Consider the following 19,213-nt stretch of genomic DNA (forward strand, 5'->3'; position numbering starts at 1 on the left):
TCAGTGGTTGTCAGTAGGTATCAGTGGTTGTCAGTAGGTATCAGTGGTTGTCAGTGGTTGTCAGTGGTTCTCAGTAGGTATCAGTGGTTGTCAGTGGGTGTCAGTGGTTGTCAGTGAGTATCAGTGGTTGTCAGTGGTTCTCAGTAGGTATCAGTGGTTGTCAGTGGTTGTCAGTAGGTATCAGTGGTTGTCAGTGGTTGTCAGTAGGTATCAGTGGGTGTCAGTGGTTGTCAGTAGGTATCAGTGGTTGTCAGTGGTTCTCAGTAGGTATCAGTGGGTGTCAGTGGTTGTCAGTGGGTGTCAGTGGTTGTCAGTGAGTATCAGTGGGTGTCAGTGGTTGTCAGTGGTTCTCAGTGGGTGTCAGTGGTTCTCAGTAGGTATCAGTGGTTGTCAGTGGTTGTCAGTGGGTGTCAGTGGTTGTCAGTGAGTATCAGTGGGTGTCAGTGGTTGTCAGTGGTTCTCAGTGGGTGTCAGTGGGTGTCAGTGGTTGTCAGTGGGTGTCAGTGGGTGTCAGGCCTCCAGTATGAGCGCCATCCATTGACCTAGTTCTCTCCATCTTCTCACAGATCGTTGGTCATTATGATGGGATAACAAAACAGATTAACTGGACCGGGACCCCCATCCTGTGGCTGAAGGGGGCCCCACCACTGGACAGCCCACCCTGTGTATTTGATACAGATGACCCGAGCTGTGTGAAGAGTAAGTGACACCCCGCGCTCTGTGCTCTCTGCTCACATTGTCCTCCATTGTCACTGCTGTCTGTTCTGTCTATTCCAGCTCCGCTCTCCACCTTGGCCATGGTGGCGCTGGGCGCCGGACTCACCCTGCTCATCTTTGGGATGGCCAGCATCATTGTAATGAGGTCAGTGATTGGACCCTCCAACCCACTGTGTGTGCCGGGGGGGGTCATACCCGAATCCCCCCCACCCAATACACATCCATCCCACCCCCACTGTTCCCCCAATACACATCCATCCCACCCCCACTGTTCCCCCAATACACATCCATCCCATCCCCCACTGTACACCCAATACAGAGCCATCCCACCCCCCACTGTACCCCCAATACACAGCCATCCCATCCCCCAACTGTACCCCCAATACACATCCATCCCATCCCCCACTGTACTCCCAATACACATTCATCCCATCCCCCACTGTACTCCCAATACACATCCATCCCACCCCCCACTGTACCCCCAATACACATCCATCCCACCCCCAAACTGTACTCCCCATACACATCCATCCCACCCCCCACTGTACCCCCCAATACACATCTATCCCACCCCCCACTGTACTCCCAATACACATCCATCCCATCCCCCACTGTACCCCCAATACACATCCATCCCACCCCCCAACTGTACCCCCAATACACATCCATCCCACCCCCCACTGTACCCCCAATACACATCCATCCCACCCCCCACTGTACTCCCAATACACATCCATCCCATCCCCCACTGTACCCCCAATACACATCCATCCCACCCCCCCCACTGTACTCCCAATACACATCCATCCCACCCCCCACTGTACCCCCAATACACATCCATCCCACCCCCACTGTACCCCCAATGCACATTCATCCCACCCCCCACTGTACACCCAATACACATCCATCCCATCCCCCACTGTACTCCCCATACACATCCATCCCACCCCCACTGTACCCCCAATACACATCCATCCCACCCCCCACTGTACCCCCAATACACATTCATCCCACCCCCCACTGTACTCCCCAATACACATCCATCCCATCCCCAACTGTACCCCCCAATACACATCCATCCCACCCCCCAACTGTACCCCCAATACACATCCATCCCACCCCCCACTGTACCCCCAATACACATCCATCCCATCCCCAACTGTACCCCCCAATACACATCCATCCCATCCCCAACTGTACCCCCCAATACACATCCATCCCACCCCCCAACTGTACCCCCCAATACACATCCATCCCACCCCCCAACTGTACCCCCCAATACACATCCATCCCATCCCCAACTGTACCCCCCAATACACATCCATCCCACCCCCCAACTGTACCCCCCAATACACATCCATCCCACCCCCCAACTGTACCCCCCAATACACATCCATCCCATCCCCAACTGTACCCCCAATACACATCCATCCCACCCCCCACTGTACCCCCAATACACATTCATCCCACCCCCCACTGTACTCCCAATACACATCCATCCCACCCCCCACTGTACTCCCAATACACATCCATCCCACCCCCCACTGTACCCCCCAATACACATCCATCCCATTCCCCACTGTACCCCCAATACACATCCATCCCACCCCCCACTGTACTCCCAATACACATCCATCCCACCCCCCACTGTACTCCCAATACACATCCATCCCACCCCCCACTACTGTACTTCCCATACACCCACCCAATACATATCAATCCCAAACCCCCACACTGTACCCCCCATACACTCACCCAATACACATCCACCCCACCCCTCCACTATACCCCCCCCCCCCCATACACCCGCCCAATACACATCCATCTCAACCCCACTGTACCCCAATACACCCACCCAATACACATCCATCCCACCCCCCACTGTACCCACAATACACATCCATCCCACCCCCCACTGTACCCCCCCATACACCAAACCAATACATATCCATCCCACTCCCCCCCACTGTACCCCCCATACACCCACCCAATACACATCCACCTCACCCCTCCACTGTACCCCCCATACACCCTCCCAATACACATCCATCCCAACCCCCACTGTACTCCCCCATACACCCTCCCAATACACATCCATCCCACCCCCACTGTACTCCCCCATACACCCACCCAATACACATCCATCCCACCCCCACTGTACTCCCCCATACACCCACCCAATACACATCCATCCCACCCCCACTGTACTCCCCCATACACCCGCCCAATACATATCCATCCCATACACATTCACGCCACCCCTCCACTATACCCCCCCCATACACCCACCCAATACACATCCATCCCACCACCCCCACGCTGTACTCCCCATACACCCACCCAATACACATCCATCCCATCCCCCTACACTGTACTCCCCATACACCCACCCAATACACATCTATACTGGGAGGTGAGGGGATCATACTGGGAGGTGAGGGGATTATACTGGGAGGTGAGGGGATTATACTGGGAGGTGAGGGGATTATACTGGGAGGTGAGGGGATTATACTGGGAGGTGAGGGGATCATACTGGGAGGTGAGGGGATTATACTGGGAGGTGAGGGGATTATTCTGGGAGGTGAGGGGATCATACTGGGAGGTGAGGGGATTATACTGGGAGGTGAGGGGATTGCGCTGGGAGGTGAGGGGATTATACTGGGAGGTGAGGGGATTGCGCTGGGAGGTGAGGGGATCATACTGGGAGGTGAGGGGATTATACTGGGAGGTGAGGGGATTATACTGGGAGGTGAGGGGATTATACTGGGAGGTGAGGGGATCATACTGGGAGGTGAGGGGATTATACTGGGAGGTGAGGGGATTATACTGGGAGGTGAGGGGATTATTCTGGGAGGTGAGGGGATTATTCTGGGAGGTGAGGGGATTATACTGGAAGGTGAGGGGATTATACTGGGAGGTGAGGGGATTATACTGGGAGGTGAGGGGATTATTCTGGGAGGTGAGGGGATTATTCTGGGAGGTGAGGGGATTATTCTGGGAGGTGAGGGGATTATACTGGGAGGTGAGGGGATTATACTGGGAGGTGAGGGGATTATACTGGGAGGTGAGGGGATTATACTGGGAGGTGAGGGGATTGCACTGGGAGGTGAGGGGATTTCACTGGGAGGTGAAGGGATTGCACTGGGAGGTGAGGGGATTATACTGGGAAGTGAGGGGATTATACTGGGAGGTGAGGGGATTTCACTGGGAGGTGAGGGGATTGCACTGGGAGGTGAGGGGATTGCACTGGGAGGTGAGGGGATTTCACTGGGAGGTGAGGGGATTATACTGGGAGGTGAGGGGGTTATATTGGGAGGTGAGGGGGTTATACTGGGAGGTGAGGGGATTATACTGGGAGGTGAGGGTATTATACTGGTAGTGAAGGATTTATACTGGGAAGTGAGGGGATTATACTGGGAGGTGAGAGATTATACTGGGAGGTGAGGGGATTATACTGGGAGGTGAGGGGATTGCGCTGGGAGGTGAGAGATTATACTGGGAGGTGAGGGGATTATACTGGGAGGTGAGGGGATTATACTGGGAGGTGAGGGGATTATACTGGTAGTGAAGGATTTATACTGGGAGGTGAGGGGATTATACTGGTAGTGAAGGATTTATACTGGGAGGTGAGGGGATTATACTGGGAGGTGAGGGGATTGCACTGGGAGGTGAGAGATTAGACTGGTAGTGAAGGATTTATACTGGGAGGTGAGGGGATTATACTGGGAGGTGAGGGGATTATACTGGGAGGTGGGGGGATTATACTGGGAGGTGAGAGATTATACTGGGAGGTGAGAGGATTGCGCTGGGAGGCGAGAGATTATACTGGGAGGCGAGAGATTATACTGGGAGGTGAGGGGATTATACCGGTAGTGAAGGATTTATACTGGGAGGTGAGGGGATTATACTGGGAGGTGAGGGGATTATACTGGGAGGTTAGGGGATTATACTGGGAGGTGAGGGGATTATACTGGGAGGTTAGAGGATTATACTGGGAGGTGAGGGGATTATACTGGGAGGTGAGGGGATTATACTGGGAGGTGAGGGGATTATACTGGGAGGTGAGGGGATTATACTGGGAGGTGAGGGGATTATACTGGGAGGTTAGGGGATTATACTGGGAGGTGAGGGGATTGCGCTGGGAGGTGAGAGATTATACTGGGAGGTGAAGGGATTATACTGGTAGTGAATGATTTATACTGGGAGGTGAGGGGATTATACTGGGAGGTGAGGGGATTATATTGTTAGTGAAGGATTTATACTGGGAGGTGAGGGGATTATACTGGGAGGTGAGGGGATTGCGCTGGGAGGTGAGGGGATCATACTGGGAGGTGAGGGGATTATACTGGGAGGTGAGGGGATCATACTGGGAGGTGAGGGGATTATACTGGGAGGTGAGGGGATCATACTGGGAGGTGAGGGGATCATACTGGGAGGTGAGGGGATTATACTGGGAGGTGAGGGGATCATACTGGGAGGTGAGGGGATTATACTGGGAGGTGAGGGGATCATACTGGGAGGTGAGGGGATTATACTGGGAGGTGAGGGGATCATACTGGGAGGTGAGGGGATTATACTGGGAGGTGATCATACTGGGAGGTGAGGGGATTATACTGGGAGGTGAGGGGATCATACTGGGAGAGGAGATTATACTGGGAGGTGAGGGGATTATACTGGGAGGTGAGGGGATTATACTGGGAGGTGAGGGGATTGCGCTGGGAGGTGAGGGGATTATACTGGGAGGTGAGGGGATTATACTGGGAGGTGAGGGGATTATACTGGGAGGTGAGGGGATCATACTGGGAGGTGAGGAGATTATACTGGGAGGTGAGGGGATTATACTGGGAGGTGAGGGGATTGCGCTGGGAGGTGAGGGGATTATACTGGGAGGTGAGGGGATTATACTGGGAGGTGAGGGGATTGCGCTGGGAGGTGAGGGGATTATACTGGGAGGTGAGGAGATTATACTGGGAGGTGAGGGGATTATACTGGGAGGTGAGGGGATTGCGCTGGGAGGTGAGGGGATCATACTGGGAGGTGAGGGGATCATACTGGGAGGTGAGGGGATTATACTGGGAGGTGAGGGGATTATACTGGGAGGTGAGGGGATTATACTGGGAGGTGAGGGGATCATACTGGGAGGTGAGGAGATTATACTGGGAGGTGAGGGGATTATACTGGGAGGTGAGGGGATTGCGCTGGGAGGTGAGGGGATTATACTGGGAGGTGAGGGGATTATACTGGGAGGTGAGGGGATTATACTGGGAGGTGAGGGGATTATACTGGGAGGTGAGGGGATTGCGCTGGGAGGTGAGGGGATCATACTGGGAGGTGAGGGGATTATACTGGGAGGTGAGGGGATTATACTGGGAGGTGAGGGGATTATACTGGGAGGTGAGGGGATTATACTGGGAGGTGAGGGGATCATACTGGGAGGTGAGGGGATCATACTGGGAGGTGAGGGGATTATACTGGGAGGTGAGGGGATTATACTGGGAGGTGAGGGGATTGCGCTGGGAGGTGAGGGGATCATACTGGGAGGTGAGGGGATTATACTGGGAGGTGAGGGGATTATACTGGGAGGTGAGGGGATTATACTGGGAGGTGAGGGGATTGCGCTGGGAGGTGAGGGGATCATACTGGGAGGTGAGGGGATCATACTGGGAGGTGAGGGGATTATACTGGGAGGTGAGGGGATTGCGCTGGGAGGTGAGGGGATTATACTGGGAGGTGAGGGGATTGCGCTGGGAGGTGAGGGGATTATACTGGGAGGTGAGGGGATCATACTGGGAGGTGAGGGGATTATACTGGGAGGTGAGGAGATTATACTGGGAGGTGATGGGATTATACTGGGAGGTGAGGGGATTGCGCTGGGAGGTGAGGGGATTATACTGGGAGGTGAGCGGATTATACTGGGAGGTGAGGGGATTATACTGGGAGGTGAGGGGATTGCGCTGGGAGGTGAGGGGATCATACTGGGAGGTGAGGGGATCATACTGGGAGGTGAGGGGATTATACTGGGAGGTGAGGGGATTATACTGGGAGGTGAGGGGATCATACTGGGAGGTGAGGGGATTATACTGGGAGGTGAGGGGATCATACTGGGAGGTGAGGAGATTATACTGGGAGGTGAGGGGATTATACTGGGAGGTGAGGGGATTGCGCTGGGAGGTGAGGGGATTATACTGGGAGGTGAGGGGATTATACTGGGAGGTGAGGGGATCATACTGGGAGGTGAGGGGATCATACTGGGAGGTGAGGAGATTATACTGGGAGGTGAGGGGATTATACTGGGAGGTGAGGGGATTGCGCTGGGAGGTGAGGGGATTATACTGGGAGGTGAGGAGATTATACTGGGAGGTGAGGGGATTATACTGGGAGGTGAGGGGATTGCGCTGGGAGGTGAGGGGAACATACTGGGAGGTGAGGGGATCATACTGGGAGGTGAGGGGATTATACTGGGAGGTGAGGGGATTATACTGGGAGGTGAGGGGATTGCGCTGGGAGGTGAGGGGATCATACTGGGAGGTGAGGAGATTATACTGGGAGGTGAGGGGATTATACTGGGAGGTGAGGGGATTATACTGGGAGGTGAGGGGATTGCGCTGGGAGGTGAGGGGATTATACTGGGAGGTGAGGGGATTGCGCTGGGAGGTGAGGGGATCATACTGGGAGGTGAGGGGATCATACTGGGAGGTGAGGGGATTATACTGGGAGAGGGGATAGTATTGATCAGGGTAATGTGTAACCTGCTGGTAGTGTAGAATTTGGTGTCCTGTCTGTCATGGTGTCTGTCTGTCCACAGGAAGCTGATGTTGGAGAAGGAACTGGCCAGCATGCTGTGGAGGATCAGATGGGAGGAGCTGCAGTTCGGAAATTCTGAGCGATACCACAAATGTGCTGGGAGCCGCCTGACTCTATCATTAGTGAGAGTCCTCATATCATACTTCATCTATGATCTCCATGTAGTGTCCTCTTCCATCATACCTGATCTATGATCTCCATGTAGTGTCCTCTTCCATCATACCTGATCTATGATCTCCATGTACTGTCCTCTTCCATCATACCTGATCTATGATCTCCATGTAGTGTCCTCTTCCATCATACCGGATCTATGATCTCCATGTAGTGTCCTCTTCCATCATACCTGATCTATGATCTCCATGTAGTGTCCTCTTCCATCATACCTGATCTATGATCTCCCTGTACTGTCCTCTTCCATCATACCTGATCTATGATCTCCATGTAGTGTCCTCTTCCATCATACCGGATCTATGATCTCCATGTACTGTCCTCTTCCATCATACATGATCTATGATCTCCATGTACTGTCCTCTTCCATCATACCTGATCTATGATCTCCATGTAGTGTCCTCTTCCATCATACCTGATCTATGATCTCCATGTACTGTCCTCTTCCATCATACCTGATCTATGATCTCCATGTAGTGTCCTCTTCCATCATACCGGATCTATGATCTCCATGTACTGTCCTCTTCCATCATACATGATCTATGATCTCCATGTACTGTCCTCTTCCATCATACCTGATCTATGATCTCCATGTAGTGTCCTCTTCCATCATACTTCATCTATGATCTCCATGTAGTGTCCTCTTCCATCATACCTGATCTATGATCTCCATGTAGTGTCCTCTTCCATCATACTTCATCTATGATCTCCATGTAGTGTCCTCTTCCATCATACCTGATCTATGATCTCCATGTAGTGTCCTCTTCCATCATTCCTGATCTATGATCTCCCCGTACTGTCCTCTTCCATCATACCTGATCTATGATCTCCCTGTACTGTCCTCTTCCATCATACCTGATCTATGATCTCCCTGTACTGTCCTCTTCCATCATACCTGATCTATGATCTCCATGTACTGTCCTCTTCCATCATACCTGATCTATGATCTCCATGTACTGTCCTCTTCCATCATACCTGATCTATGATCTCCCTGTACTGTCCTCTTCCATCATACCTGATCTATGATCTCCATGTAGTGTCCTCTTCCATCATACCTGATATATGATCTCCCTGTACTGTCCTCTTCCATCATACCTGATCTATGATCTCCCTATACTGTCCTCTTCCATCATACCTGATCTATGATCTCCCTGTACTGTCCTCTTCCATCATACCTGATCTATGATCTCCCTATACTGTCCTCTTCCATCATACCTGATCTATGATCTCCATGTACTGTCCTCTTCCATCATACATGATCTATGATCTCCATGTACTGTCCTCTTCCATCATACCTGATCTATGATCTCCATGTAGTGTCCTCTTCCATCATACTTCATCTATGATCTCCACGTAGTGTCCTCTTCCATCATACCTGATCTATGATCTCCATGTAGTGTCCTCTTCCATCATACTTCATCTATGATCTCCATGTAGTGTCCTCTTCCATCATACCTGATCTATGATCTCCCTGTACTGTCCTCTTCCATCATACCTGATCTATGATCTCCATGTACTGTCCTCTTCCATCATACCTGATCTATGATCTCCATGTACTGTCCTCTTCCATCATACCTGATCTATGATCTCCCTGTACTGTCCTCTTCCATCATACCTGATCTATGATCTCCATGTACTGTCCTCTTCCATCATACCTGATCTATGATCTCCATGTACTGTCCTCTTCCATCATACCTGATCTATGATCTCCATGTACTGTCCTCTTCCATCATACCTGATCTATGATCTCCCTGTACTGTCCTCTTCCATCATACCTGATCTATGATCTCCCTGTACTGTCCTCTTCCATCATACCTGATCTATGATCTCCCTATACTGTCCTCTTCCATCATACCTGATCTATGATCTCCCTATACTGTCCTCTTCCATCATACCTGATCTATGATCTCCATGTACTGTCCTCTTCCATCATACCGGATCTATGATCTCCATGTACTGTCCTCTTCCATCATACATGATCTATGATCTCCATGTACTGTCCTCTTCCATCATACCTGATCTATGATCTCCATGTAGTGTCCTCTTCCATCATACTTCATCTATGATCTCCATGTAGTGTCCTCTTCCATCATACCTGATCTATGATCTCCATGTAGTGTCCTCTTCCATCATACTTCATCTATGATCTCCATGTAGTGTCCTCTTCCATCATACCTGATCTATGATCTCCCTATACTGTCCTCTTCCATCATACCTGATCTATGATCTCCCTATACTGTCCTCTTCCATCATACCTGATCTATGATCTCCATGTACTGTCCTCTTCCATCATACCTGATCTATGATCTCCCTGTACTGTCCTCTTCCATCATACCTGATCTATGATCTCCATGTACTGTCCTCTTCCATCATACCTGATCTATGATCTCCATGTACTGTCCTCTTCCATCATACCTGATCTATGATCTCCCTGTACTGTCCTCTTCCATCATACCTGATCTATGATCTCCATGTAGTGTCCTCTTCCATCATACTTCATCTATGATCTCCATGTAGTGTCCTCTTCCATCATACCTGATCTATGATCTCCCTGTACTGTCCTCTTCCATCATACCTGATCTATGATCTCCATGTACTGTCCTCTTCCATCATACCTGATCTATGATCTCCATGTACTGTCCTCTTCCATCATACCTGATCTATGATCTCCCTGTACTGTCCTCTTCCATCATACCTGATCTATGATCTCCATGTACTGTCCTCTTCCATCATACCTGATCTATGATCTCCATGTACTGTCCTCTTCCATCATACCTGATCTATGATCTCCATGTACTGTCCTCTTCCATCATACCTGATCTATGATCTCCCTGTACTGTCCTCTTCCATCATACCTGATCTATGATCTCCCTGTACTGTCCTCTTCCATCATACCTGATCTATGATCTCCCTATACTGTCCTCTTCCATCATACCTGATCTATGATCTCCATGTAGTGTCCTCTTCCATCATACCTGATCTATGATCTCCATGTACTGTCCTCTTCCATCATACCTGATCTATGATCTCCCTATACTGTCCTCTTCCATCATACCTGATCTATGATCTCCATGTACTGTCCTCTTCCATCATACCGGATCTATGATCTCCATGTACTGTCCTCTTCCATCATACATGATCTATGATCTCCATGTACTGTCCTCTTCCATCATACCTGATCTATGATCTCCATGTAGTGTCCTCTTCCATCATACTTCATCTATGATCTCCATGTAGTGTCCTCTTCCATCATACCTGATCTATGATCTCCATGTAGTGTCCTCTTCCATCATACTTCATCTATGATCTCCATGTAGTGTCCTCTTCCATCATACCTGATCTATGATCTCCATGTAGTGTCCTCTTCCATCATACTTCATCTATGATCTCCATGTAGTGTCCTCTTCCATCATACCTGATCTATGATCTCCCTGTACTGTCCTCTTCCATCATACCTGATCTATGATCTCCATGTAGTGTCCTCTTCCATCATACTTCATCTATGATCTCCATGTAGTGTCCTCTTCCATCATACCTGATCTATGATCTCCATGTAGTGTCCTCTTCCATCATTCCTGATCTATGATCTCCCCGTACTGTCCTCTTCCATCATACCTGATCTATGATCTCCCTGTACTGTCCTCTTCCATCATACCTGATCTATGATCTCCCTGTACTGTCCTCTTCCATCATACCTGATCTATGATCTCCCTGTACTGTCCTCTTCCATCATACCTGATCTATGATCTCCATGTACTGTCCTCTTCCATCATACCTGATCTATGATCTCCCTGTACTGTCCTCTTCCATCATACCTGATCTATGATCTCCCTGTACTGTCCTCTTCCATCATACCTGATCTATGATCTCCATGTAGTGTCCTCTTCCATCATACCTGATCTATGATCTCCATGTACTGTCCTCTTCCATCATACCTGATCTATGATCTCCATGTACTGTCCTCTTCCATCATACCTGATCTATGATCTCCCTGTACTGTCCTCTTCCATCATACCTGATCTATGATCTCCCTATACTGTCCTCTTCCATCATACCTGATCTATGATCTCCCTGTACTGTCCTCTTCCATCATACCTGATCTATGATCTCCCTATACTGTCCTCTTCCATCATACCTGATCTATGATCTCCATGTACTGTCCTCTTCCATCATACCTGATCTATGATCTCCCTGTACTGTCCTCTTCCATCATACCTGATCTATGATCTCCCTATACTGTCCTCTTCCATCATACCTGATCTATGATCTCCCTGTACTGTCCTCTTCCATCATACCTGATCTATGATCTCCCTATACTGTCCTCTTCCATCATACCTGATCTATGATCTCCCTATACTGTCCTCTTCCATCATACCTGATCTATGATCTCCATGTAGTGTCCTCTTCCATCATACCTGATCTATGATCTCCCTGTACTGTCCTCTTCCATCATACCTGATCTATGATCTCCCTGTACTGTCCTCTTCCATCATACCTGATCTATGATCTCCATGTACTGTCCTCTTCCATCATACCTGATCTATGATCTCCCTGTACTGTCCTCTTCCATCATACCTGATCTATGATCTCCCTGTACTGTCCTCTTCCATCATACCTGATCTATGATCTCCATGTACTGTCCTCTTCCATCATACCTGATCTATGATCTCCATGTACTGTCCTCTTCCATCATACCTGATCTATGATCTCCATGTACTGTCCTCTTCCATCATACCTGATCTATGATCTCCATGTACTGTCCTCTTCCATCATACCTGATCTATGATCTCCATGTACTGTCCTCTTCCATCATACCTGATCTACAGTGCATCCAGAAAGTATTCCCAGCTCTTACCTTTTCCCACATTTTGTTATGTTACAGCTTTATTCCCTCCACATTCTACATACAATCCCCCATAGTGACAACGTGAAAGAAGTTTGTTTTGAAATCTTTGCAAGTTATTAAAAATAAAAAAAACATGTACATAAGTATTCCCAGCCCCCGCCCCATCCTTGGTTGAAGCCCCTTTAGCCCCCATTCCGGCCTCGAGTCATTTGGAGGATGATGCTACAAGCCTGGACACCTATTTTGGGGCGATTTCTCCCGTTCTTCTTTGCAGGACCTCTCAAGCTGCATCAGGTTGGATGGGGAGCATCGGTGCACAGCCATTTTCAGATCTCTCCAGAGATGTTCAATCGGGTTCAAGTCTGGGCTCTGGCTGGGCCACTCCAGGACATTCCCAGAGTCGGCCCGTAGCCACTCCTTTGTTATGTTGGCTGTGTGCTGAGGGTCGTTGTGCTGTTGAATGATGAACCATCGCTCCAGTCTAAAATCCAGAGCACTCTGGAACAGGTTCTCATCAAGGATGTCTCTGTACATTTCTGCATTCATCTTTCCTTCCATCCTGACTAGTCTCCCTGTTCCATCCCCACAGCATGATGCTGCCACCACCATGCTTTACAGTAGGGATGGTATTGGCCAGGTGGTGAGCGGTGCCTGGTTTCCTCCAGACATGACGCTCGGCATTCAGGCCAAAGAGATCAAACTTTGTTTCATCAGACCAGAGAGTTTTTTTTCTCATGGTCTGAGAGTCCCTCAGGTGCCTTTTGGCAAACTCCAGGTAAGCTGCCATTTGCCTTTTACTAAGGAGTGGCTTCCGTCTGGCCACTCTACCATACAGTCCTGATTGGAGGAGTGCTGCAGAGATGGTTGTTCTGGAAGGTTCTCATCTCTCCACAGAGAAATGCTGGAGCTCTTTCAGAGTGACCATCAGGTACTTGGTTACCTCCCTGGCTAAGGCCCTTTTTCCTGGTGGTTCCAAACTTCTTCCGTTTACAGATGGTGGAGGCCACTGTGCTCACTGGGACCTTCAATGCTGCAGAAATGTTTCTGTACCCTTCCCCCGATCTGTACCTTCATACAATCCTATCTTGGGGGTCTACAGACAATTCCTTGGACTTCATGGCTTGGTTTGTGCTCTGACATGTGACCTGTGGGACCTTCTATAGACAGGTTTATGCCTTTCCTAATCATGTCCAATCCACTGAACATCCCACAGGTGGACTCCAATCCACTGAACATCCCACAGGTGGACTCCAATCCACTGAATGTCCCACAGGTGGACTCCAATCAAGTTGTGGAAACATCTCAAGGATGATCAGTGGGAACAGGATGCACCAGAGCTCAATTCTGAGTGTCATGGCAAAGGCTGGGAATACTTCTGTACGGGGGGGGGGGGCTGGGAATACTTCTGTACGGGGGGGGGGGGGGGGCTGGGAATACTTCTGTACATGGGGTTTTTTTTTTGTTTTTTATTTTTAACATAACAAAATGTGGCAAACGTTAAGCTCTGGGAAAACTTTCTGAATGCACTGTGTGATCTCCCCGTACTGTCTTCTTCCATCATACCTGATCTATGATCTCCATGTACTGTCCTCTTCCATCATACCTGATCTATGATCTCCCTGTACTGTCCTCTTCCATCATACCTGATCTATGATCTCCATGTACTGTCCTCTTCCATCATACCTGATCTATGATCTCCCTGTACTGTCCTCTTCCATCATACCTGATCTATGATCTCCATGTACTGTCCTCTTCCATCATACCTGATCTATGATCTCCATGTACTGTCCTCTTCCATCATACCTGATCTATGATCTCCCTGTACTGTCCTCTTCCATCATACCTGATCTATGATCTCCATGTAGTGTCCTCTTCCATCATACCTGATCTATGATCTCCCTGTACTGTCCTCTTCCATCATACCTGATCTATGATCTCCATGTACTGTCCTCTTCCATCATACCTGATCTATGATCTCCATGTACTGTCCTCTTCCATCATACCTGATCTATGATCTCCCTGTACTGTCCTCTTCCATCATACCTGATCTATGATCTCCATGTAGTGTCCTCTTCCATCATACCTGATCTATGATCTCCCTGTACTGTCCTCTTCCATCATACCTGATCTATGATCTCCATGTAGTGTCCTCTGCCATCATACCTGATCTATGATCTCCATGTAGTGTCCTCTTCCATCATACCTGATCTATGATCTCCATGTAGTGTCCTCTTCCATCATACCTGATCTATGATCTCCCTGTACTGTCCTCTTCCATCATACCTGATCTATGATCTCCCTGTACTGTCCTCTTCCATCATACCTGATCTATGATCTCCATGTACTGTCCTCTTCCATCATACCTGATCTATGATCTCCCTGTACTGTCCTTTTCCATCATACCTGATCTATGATCTCCCTGTACTGTCCTCTTCCATCATACCTGATCTATGATCTCCCTGTACTGTCCTCTTCCATCATACCTGATCTCCATGTACTGTCCTCTTCCATCATACCTGATCTATGATCTCCCTGTACTGTCCTCTTCCATCATACCTGATCTCCATGTACTGTCCTCTTCCATCATACCTGATCTATGATCTCCTGTACTGTCCTCTTCCATCATACATGACCTATGATCTCCATGTACTCTCATCTAACTGATATCATCATCTCTGTCTTACATTTCATTCTTCTGTGTTCTCCTCATCAATCCTCCCTTTCCTCATTATAATTTCACCTCATAGGCCTTCCCCTTCCTGTCTATAGCCCCTCCCATCTCTTTCTATTGTTCTTATCTTTCCTCTCTATAGCTTCTCCCATTTCTCTCCATTGGTATTTCCTCTCCTCTCTGTAGCTCCTCCCATCTCTCCTCGTAGGTGGACTCTTTCAGCTGCATAATTCCTGATAACTCAACTTGTAGGTGTGCCACTTATTCTCTTTAGCTCCCATAATCTCTCCCCAAAGGCCTTCTCATTCCTCACTGTGACTCCTCCCATCTCTCCCCATTGGTCTGCTGCTTCTTCTCTATAGCCTCTCTCTTCTGATAGGTTTTTTCATTCATCTCTAAAGATTCTCTCATCTTCCACATCAGTCTTCCATTCATAGGATCTCCAGTCATTTTTGTTAAAGATTTTCCTATTCCTTTCTATAGCTTCTCCCATCTTCTTTGGTCTTCTAATGCCCTTTTATATCCCTTCCAATTCCCCCTGTTGATTCTCCCATTCTTTTCTACAGCTCCTTTCATCTCTCTCATTGGTCTTCCCCATTTTCTCTATAGCTCCTCCCATCACCCTCATTGGTCTCCCCATTCCTTTCTACAGCCCTTCCCATTTCCCCTGCTGATTTTCCTATTATTGTCTATAGTTCCTTCCATCTCCCTCATTGGTCTTCTCATTCCTTTCTATAGCTCAAGTCATCTCCCCTCATTAATCTTCCCATTCCTATCTATAGCTTCTTCTATCTCCCGCATTCATCTTCCCTTTCCTGGCTATAGCTCCTCCTGTTTACCTCATTGGTCTTCCACTTCTGCTCTAGAACTCCCCTCATCTCCCTCATTGGTCTTCCTCTTCCTCACTAAAGCTGTGCCCCTCTTCCTCATTGGTCTTATTCCTCTCCATAGCTCTTCTCATCTCCCTCCTTGGTCTTATTTCTCTTCATGGCCCCTCTCATCTTCCATGTTGGTTGTCTTGTTCTCCATAGCTCCTCCCATTTCCCTCGTTGGTCTTCATATTCCTCTCAATAGCTCCTCTCATCTTCTATGTTGGTTGTCTTATTCTTCTCTATAGCTCTTACTATCTCCCTCATTGGTCTTCCTATTTCTCTTCATAGCTCCTCTCATCTCCAATGTTGGTTGTCTTGTTCTTCTCCATAGCTTTTCCCATCTCCCTCGTTGGTCTTCCTATTTCTCTTCATAGCTCCTCTCATCTCCCATGCTGTTCATCTTTTTTTTTCTCCATAGCTCTTCTCATCTCACTCGTTGATCTTCTTATTCCTCTCCATAGCTCCTCCCATCTCCCTTGCTGGTCTTTTTATTTCTCTCCATAGCTCCTCTCATGTCCTTCATTGGTCTTCCCATGTCTTCTTTGTGGCTTCTCCTATTTGTTTTCTCAGGTTTTCCGTTTTATCTGTGATGCTCACCTGCTGTCCTTCTAGTCCTCCACATTAGTCCTCCACTTTAGTGCTCCTAAGCCATTCCCTTTCTTCTCCCATTCCTCCCTAAGTATTTAATTCATAATGTTCATTACTCATGTCTTTCCTTTCCATGATGCTTCTTTGGTTACCTTGGTGGGTACAGGAATGAAATGTTTACACTTTTCATATACACATATTGTGATATAACAAGACTTGAAGGATTCCTCCATCTCCACATGACATTTATTGGCTGCAGTGTCCTCCATCCTCCACCTCCACATGATATTTATTGGCTTTGGTTTCCTCCGCTCTCTATCTCCTTTTGATTTTTATTGGCTGCGGTGTCTTCTGTCCTCTACCTCCACATGACATTTATTAGGAGCAGTGTTCTCCATCCTCCATATGACAGTTATTGGCTGCAATGACCTCCATCTTTCACCTTTAAATGTCTTTTGCTGGCTATGTTGTCCTTCATCTTCCACCTCCTCATGACATTTATTACCTATGTTGTCCTCCATCCTCCACCTCTACATGACTTTTATAAGGTGTGGTGTTCTCTATCTTCTATATGACATTTGTTGGCTATGGTGTCCTTCATCTTCCACTTTTACATTACATGTTTGGCTATGTTGTCCTCCATCCTCCACAAGACATTTATTGCCTCTATCGTCCTCCATCCTCTACCTCCACATGACTTTTATTAAGTGCAGTGTTCTCCATCTTCCATGTGACATTTGTTGGCTATGGTGTTCTCCATCTTCATCCTCTACATGACATTTTTTGGCTACAGTGTTCCTCATCCTCCACCTACACATGCCAATGATTCCCCCAGCCCCATTCTGCATATCATCAAGTTAAATTGTAGATTCATTTATAGGGGTGTGCTATATGTCATCAGGTGGTGGACCAAGTGGACATTTTGTCCATAGTCTGAGGATTAAGGGGAATTCCGCATGGCCAAACACCCTCTGGCATTCGAATATCTAGGTGTAAACAAGCTAACTGGACCCCTTACTGGAAGGTTCTTAACCTTCCATCTTTTCTGCCCAGGACACCTCCTTCTCTAATTTTGTCCCTGTATGTATAACGTCAGCTGGAGGTGGAAGACATCCTTCCATGTCTGTTTGCTCTGTAATAGCTCATAGTTCTGTGTGTGACAGTCTCGCTCTGTGTGTGACAGTCTCGCTCTGTCCTAGAGAGGCTCCAGTTATGGTTCTCTGATGACCGCTCATGGGAAATATCAAATCTTCGCCAACACCGGACACTTCAAGGTGGAGTAATAAGTCTTCCAAGCACCTCTTTTCACCTTCTGTACTCCACCACAGCACTGTCTCACCATCCCTTTCCATCTTTGCAGGGCAACGTGGTGGCCATTAAACACGTCAATAAGAAGCGTATTGAGCTGACCAGACAAGTTCTGTTTGAGCTTAAACATGTAAGTATGATGTCACACACTAATTTCCTGCAGCACATTTGGAAGGATTGGGCCTTGTAATGATGGTGGTCTACTACCCAACGCAGCCTCTGATCACATTCCCTATTTTGCCATGAGCTCACAAGGTCTTCTTCTATGGTTGGAAATTTTCCAGCTGCCATCTTCTGGTGTTGATTGTAGTCTATCACGTGTGTTCTTCTGCTAATATCAGGCAGGGTTCCAATATTACTGTATATGTTTCCTGTAGAGATGGTGGTTTATTAATGTTGGCTGTGATTTTTCTGTACAAATAACCTGTGAGGTTTGGAATGCTGCTGTAGATAAGAACTTCCTGAGAATATTGCACCAAGCAGTTTTCAAGTGGAAATAATGATAATGATAGTTAAACAGATTGTGTTCTATGAGGTAAAGTCTTCTGAAACAGATCATATTTTACCTAAAAGCAGTAGATGGAGGTGGGAAAAAAAGCAAATCTGGTTTTTGATGGAGATCTATGAGCTGAAGCTGTAATGTTCCATTTGGAAGATGAGAATTCTCATGGTCTTCCTCAGACATGGTGGTCTACCAGGTGCAACGTCCTCTAGAATTGTTGGTCTTCATGTTACCTAGTATAGCTAGATTTAGTTGGATGTTTGGTCTCCTTGTAGAGTTGGTGGTTTTCCAATAACCGATGAGGTCTTCTTGTGGAACATTTTCCTATGTCAGGTGTGCCCTCTCATTTGACATGGTAGTTTTTAAACTTCTACTAAGAGGGGGAGGGGGGTCTGGTCTTCCTATAGAAGTAATAATAATAATATTGTTTCTATAGCACTTTTCTCCCTGGAGTCTAAGCACTGATTAAACTGGTGTTTGGGTTCTCGGTCTTAGAGATCAGCAAGGTCTTTTAGTATTATCACGTACCTGGTGATGGAGGCCAATGAAGAGAGGGCTTCCCTTGCGGCTACGTTCCAGACTCCCCTGAGAGTGGGACAGTGGGACAAGCGAAATAAAAACGAGAAGCGCACAAACCTTGCGCATTACCTCAGCAAACAAAAATTTATTAATAAGAAAGGTACTCACAAACAGCGAATAAAATCAGGCATGTAAGTCCTCACAGGGACTTCAGAGAT

At 48.0% G+C, this 19,213-nt stretch overlaps 1 protein-coding gene across 1 annotated transcript in view; it reads left to right on the forward strand.

The window, feature by feature from the left end:
* The window catches only part of NPR2 (natriuretic peptide receptor 2), a gene marked incomplete at its 5' end in the record, with an annotated part of 88,855 nt that overhangs the window by 19,374 nt on the left and 50,268 nt on the right, over nucleotides 1–19,213 (forward strand). Inside the window, 5 exons of the mRNA XM_089665571.1 lie at nucleotides 567–699; nucleotides 778–862; nucleotides 7,523–7,643; nucleotides 17,866–17,940; nucleotides 18,027–18,104. Of these exons, the coding sequence (XP_089521697.1) occupies nucleotides 567–699; nucleotides 778–862; nucleotides 7,523–7,643; nucleotides 17,866–17,940; nucleotides 18,027–18,104 (492 nt within the window). The remainder of the gene's footprint in view (nucleotides 1–566; nucleotides 700–777; nucleotides 863–7,522; nucleotides 7,644–17,865; nucleotides 17,941–18,026; nucleotides 18,105–19,213) is intronic.

This window comes from Staurois parvus, unplaced genomic scaffold (assembly GCF_062004578.1).
Source record: "Staurois parvus isolate SC_StPar_1 unplaced genomic scaffold, SC_StPar_1.0 ptg002244l, whole genome shotgun sequence".
In the NCBI taxonomy this organism is placed as follows: domain Eukaryota; kingdom Metazoa; phylum Chordata; class Amphibia; order Anura; family Ranidae; genus Staurois; species Staurois parvus.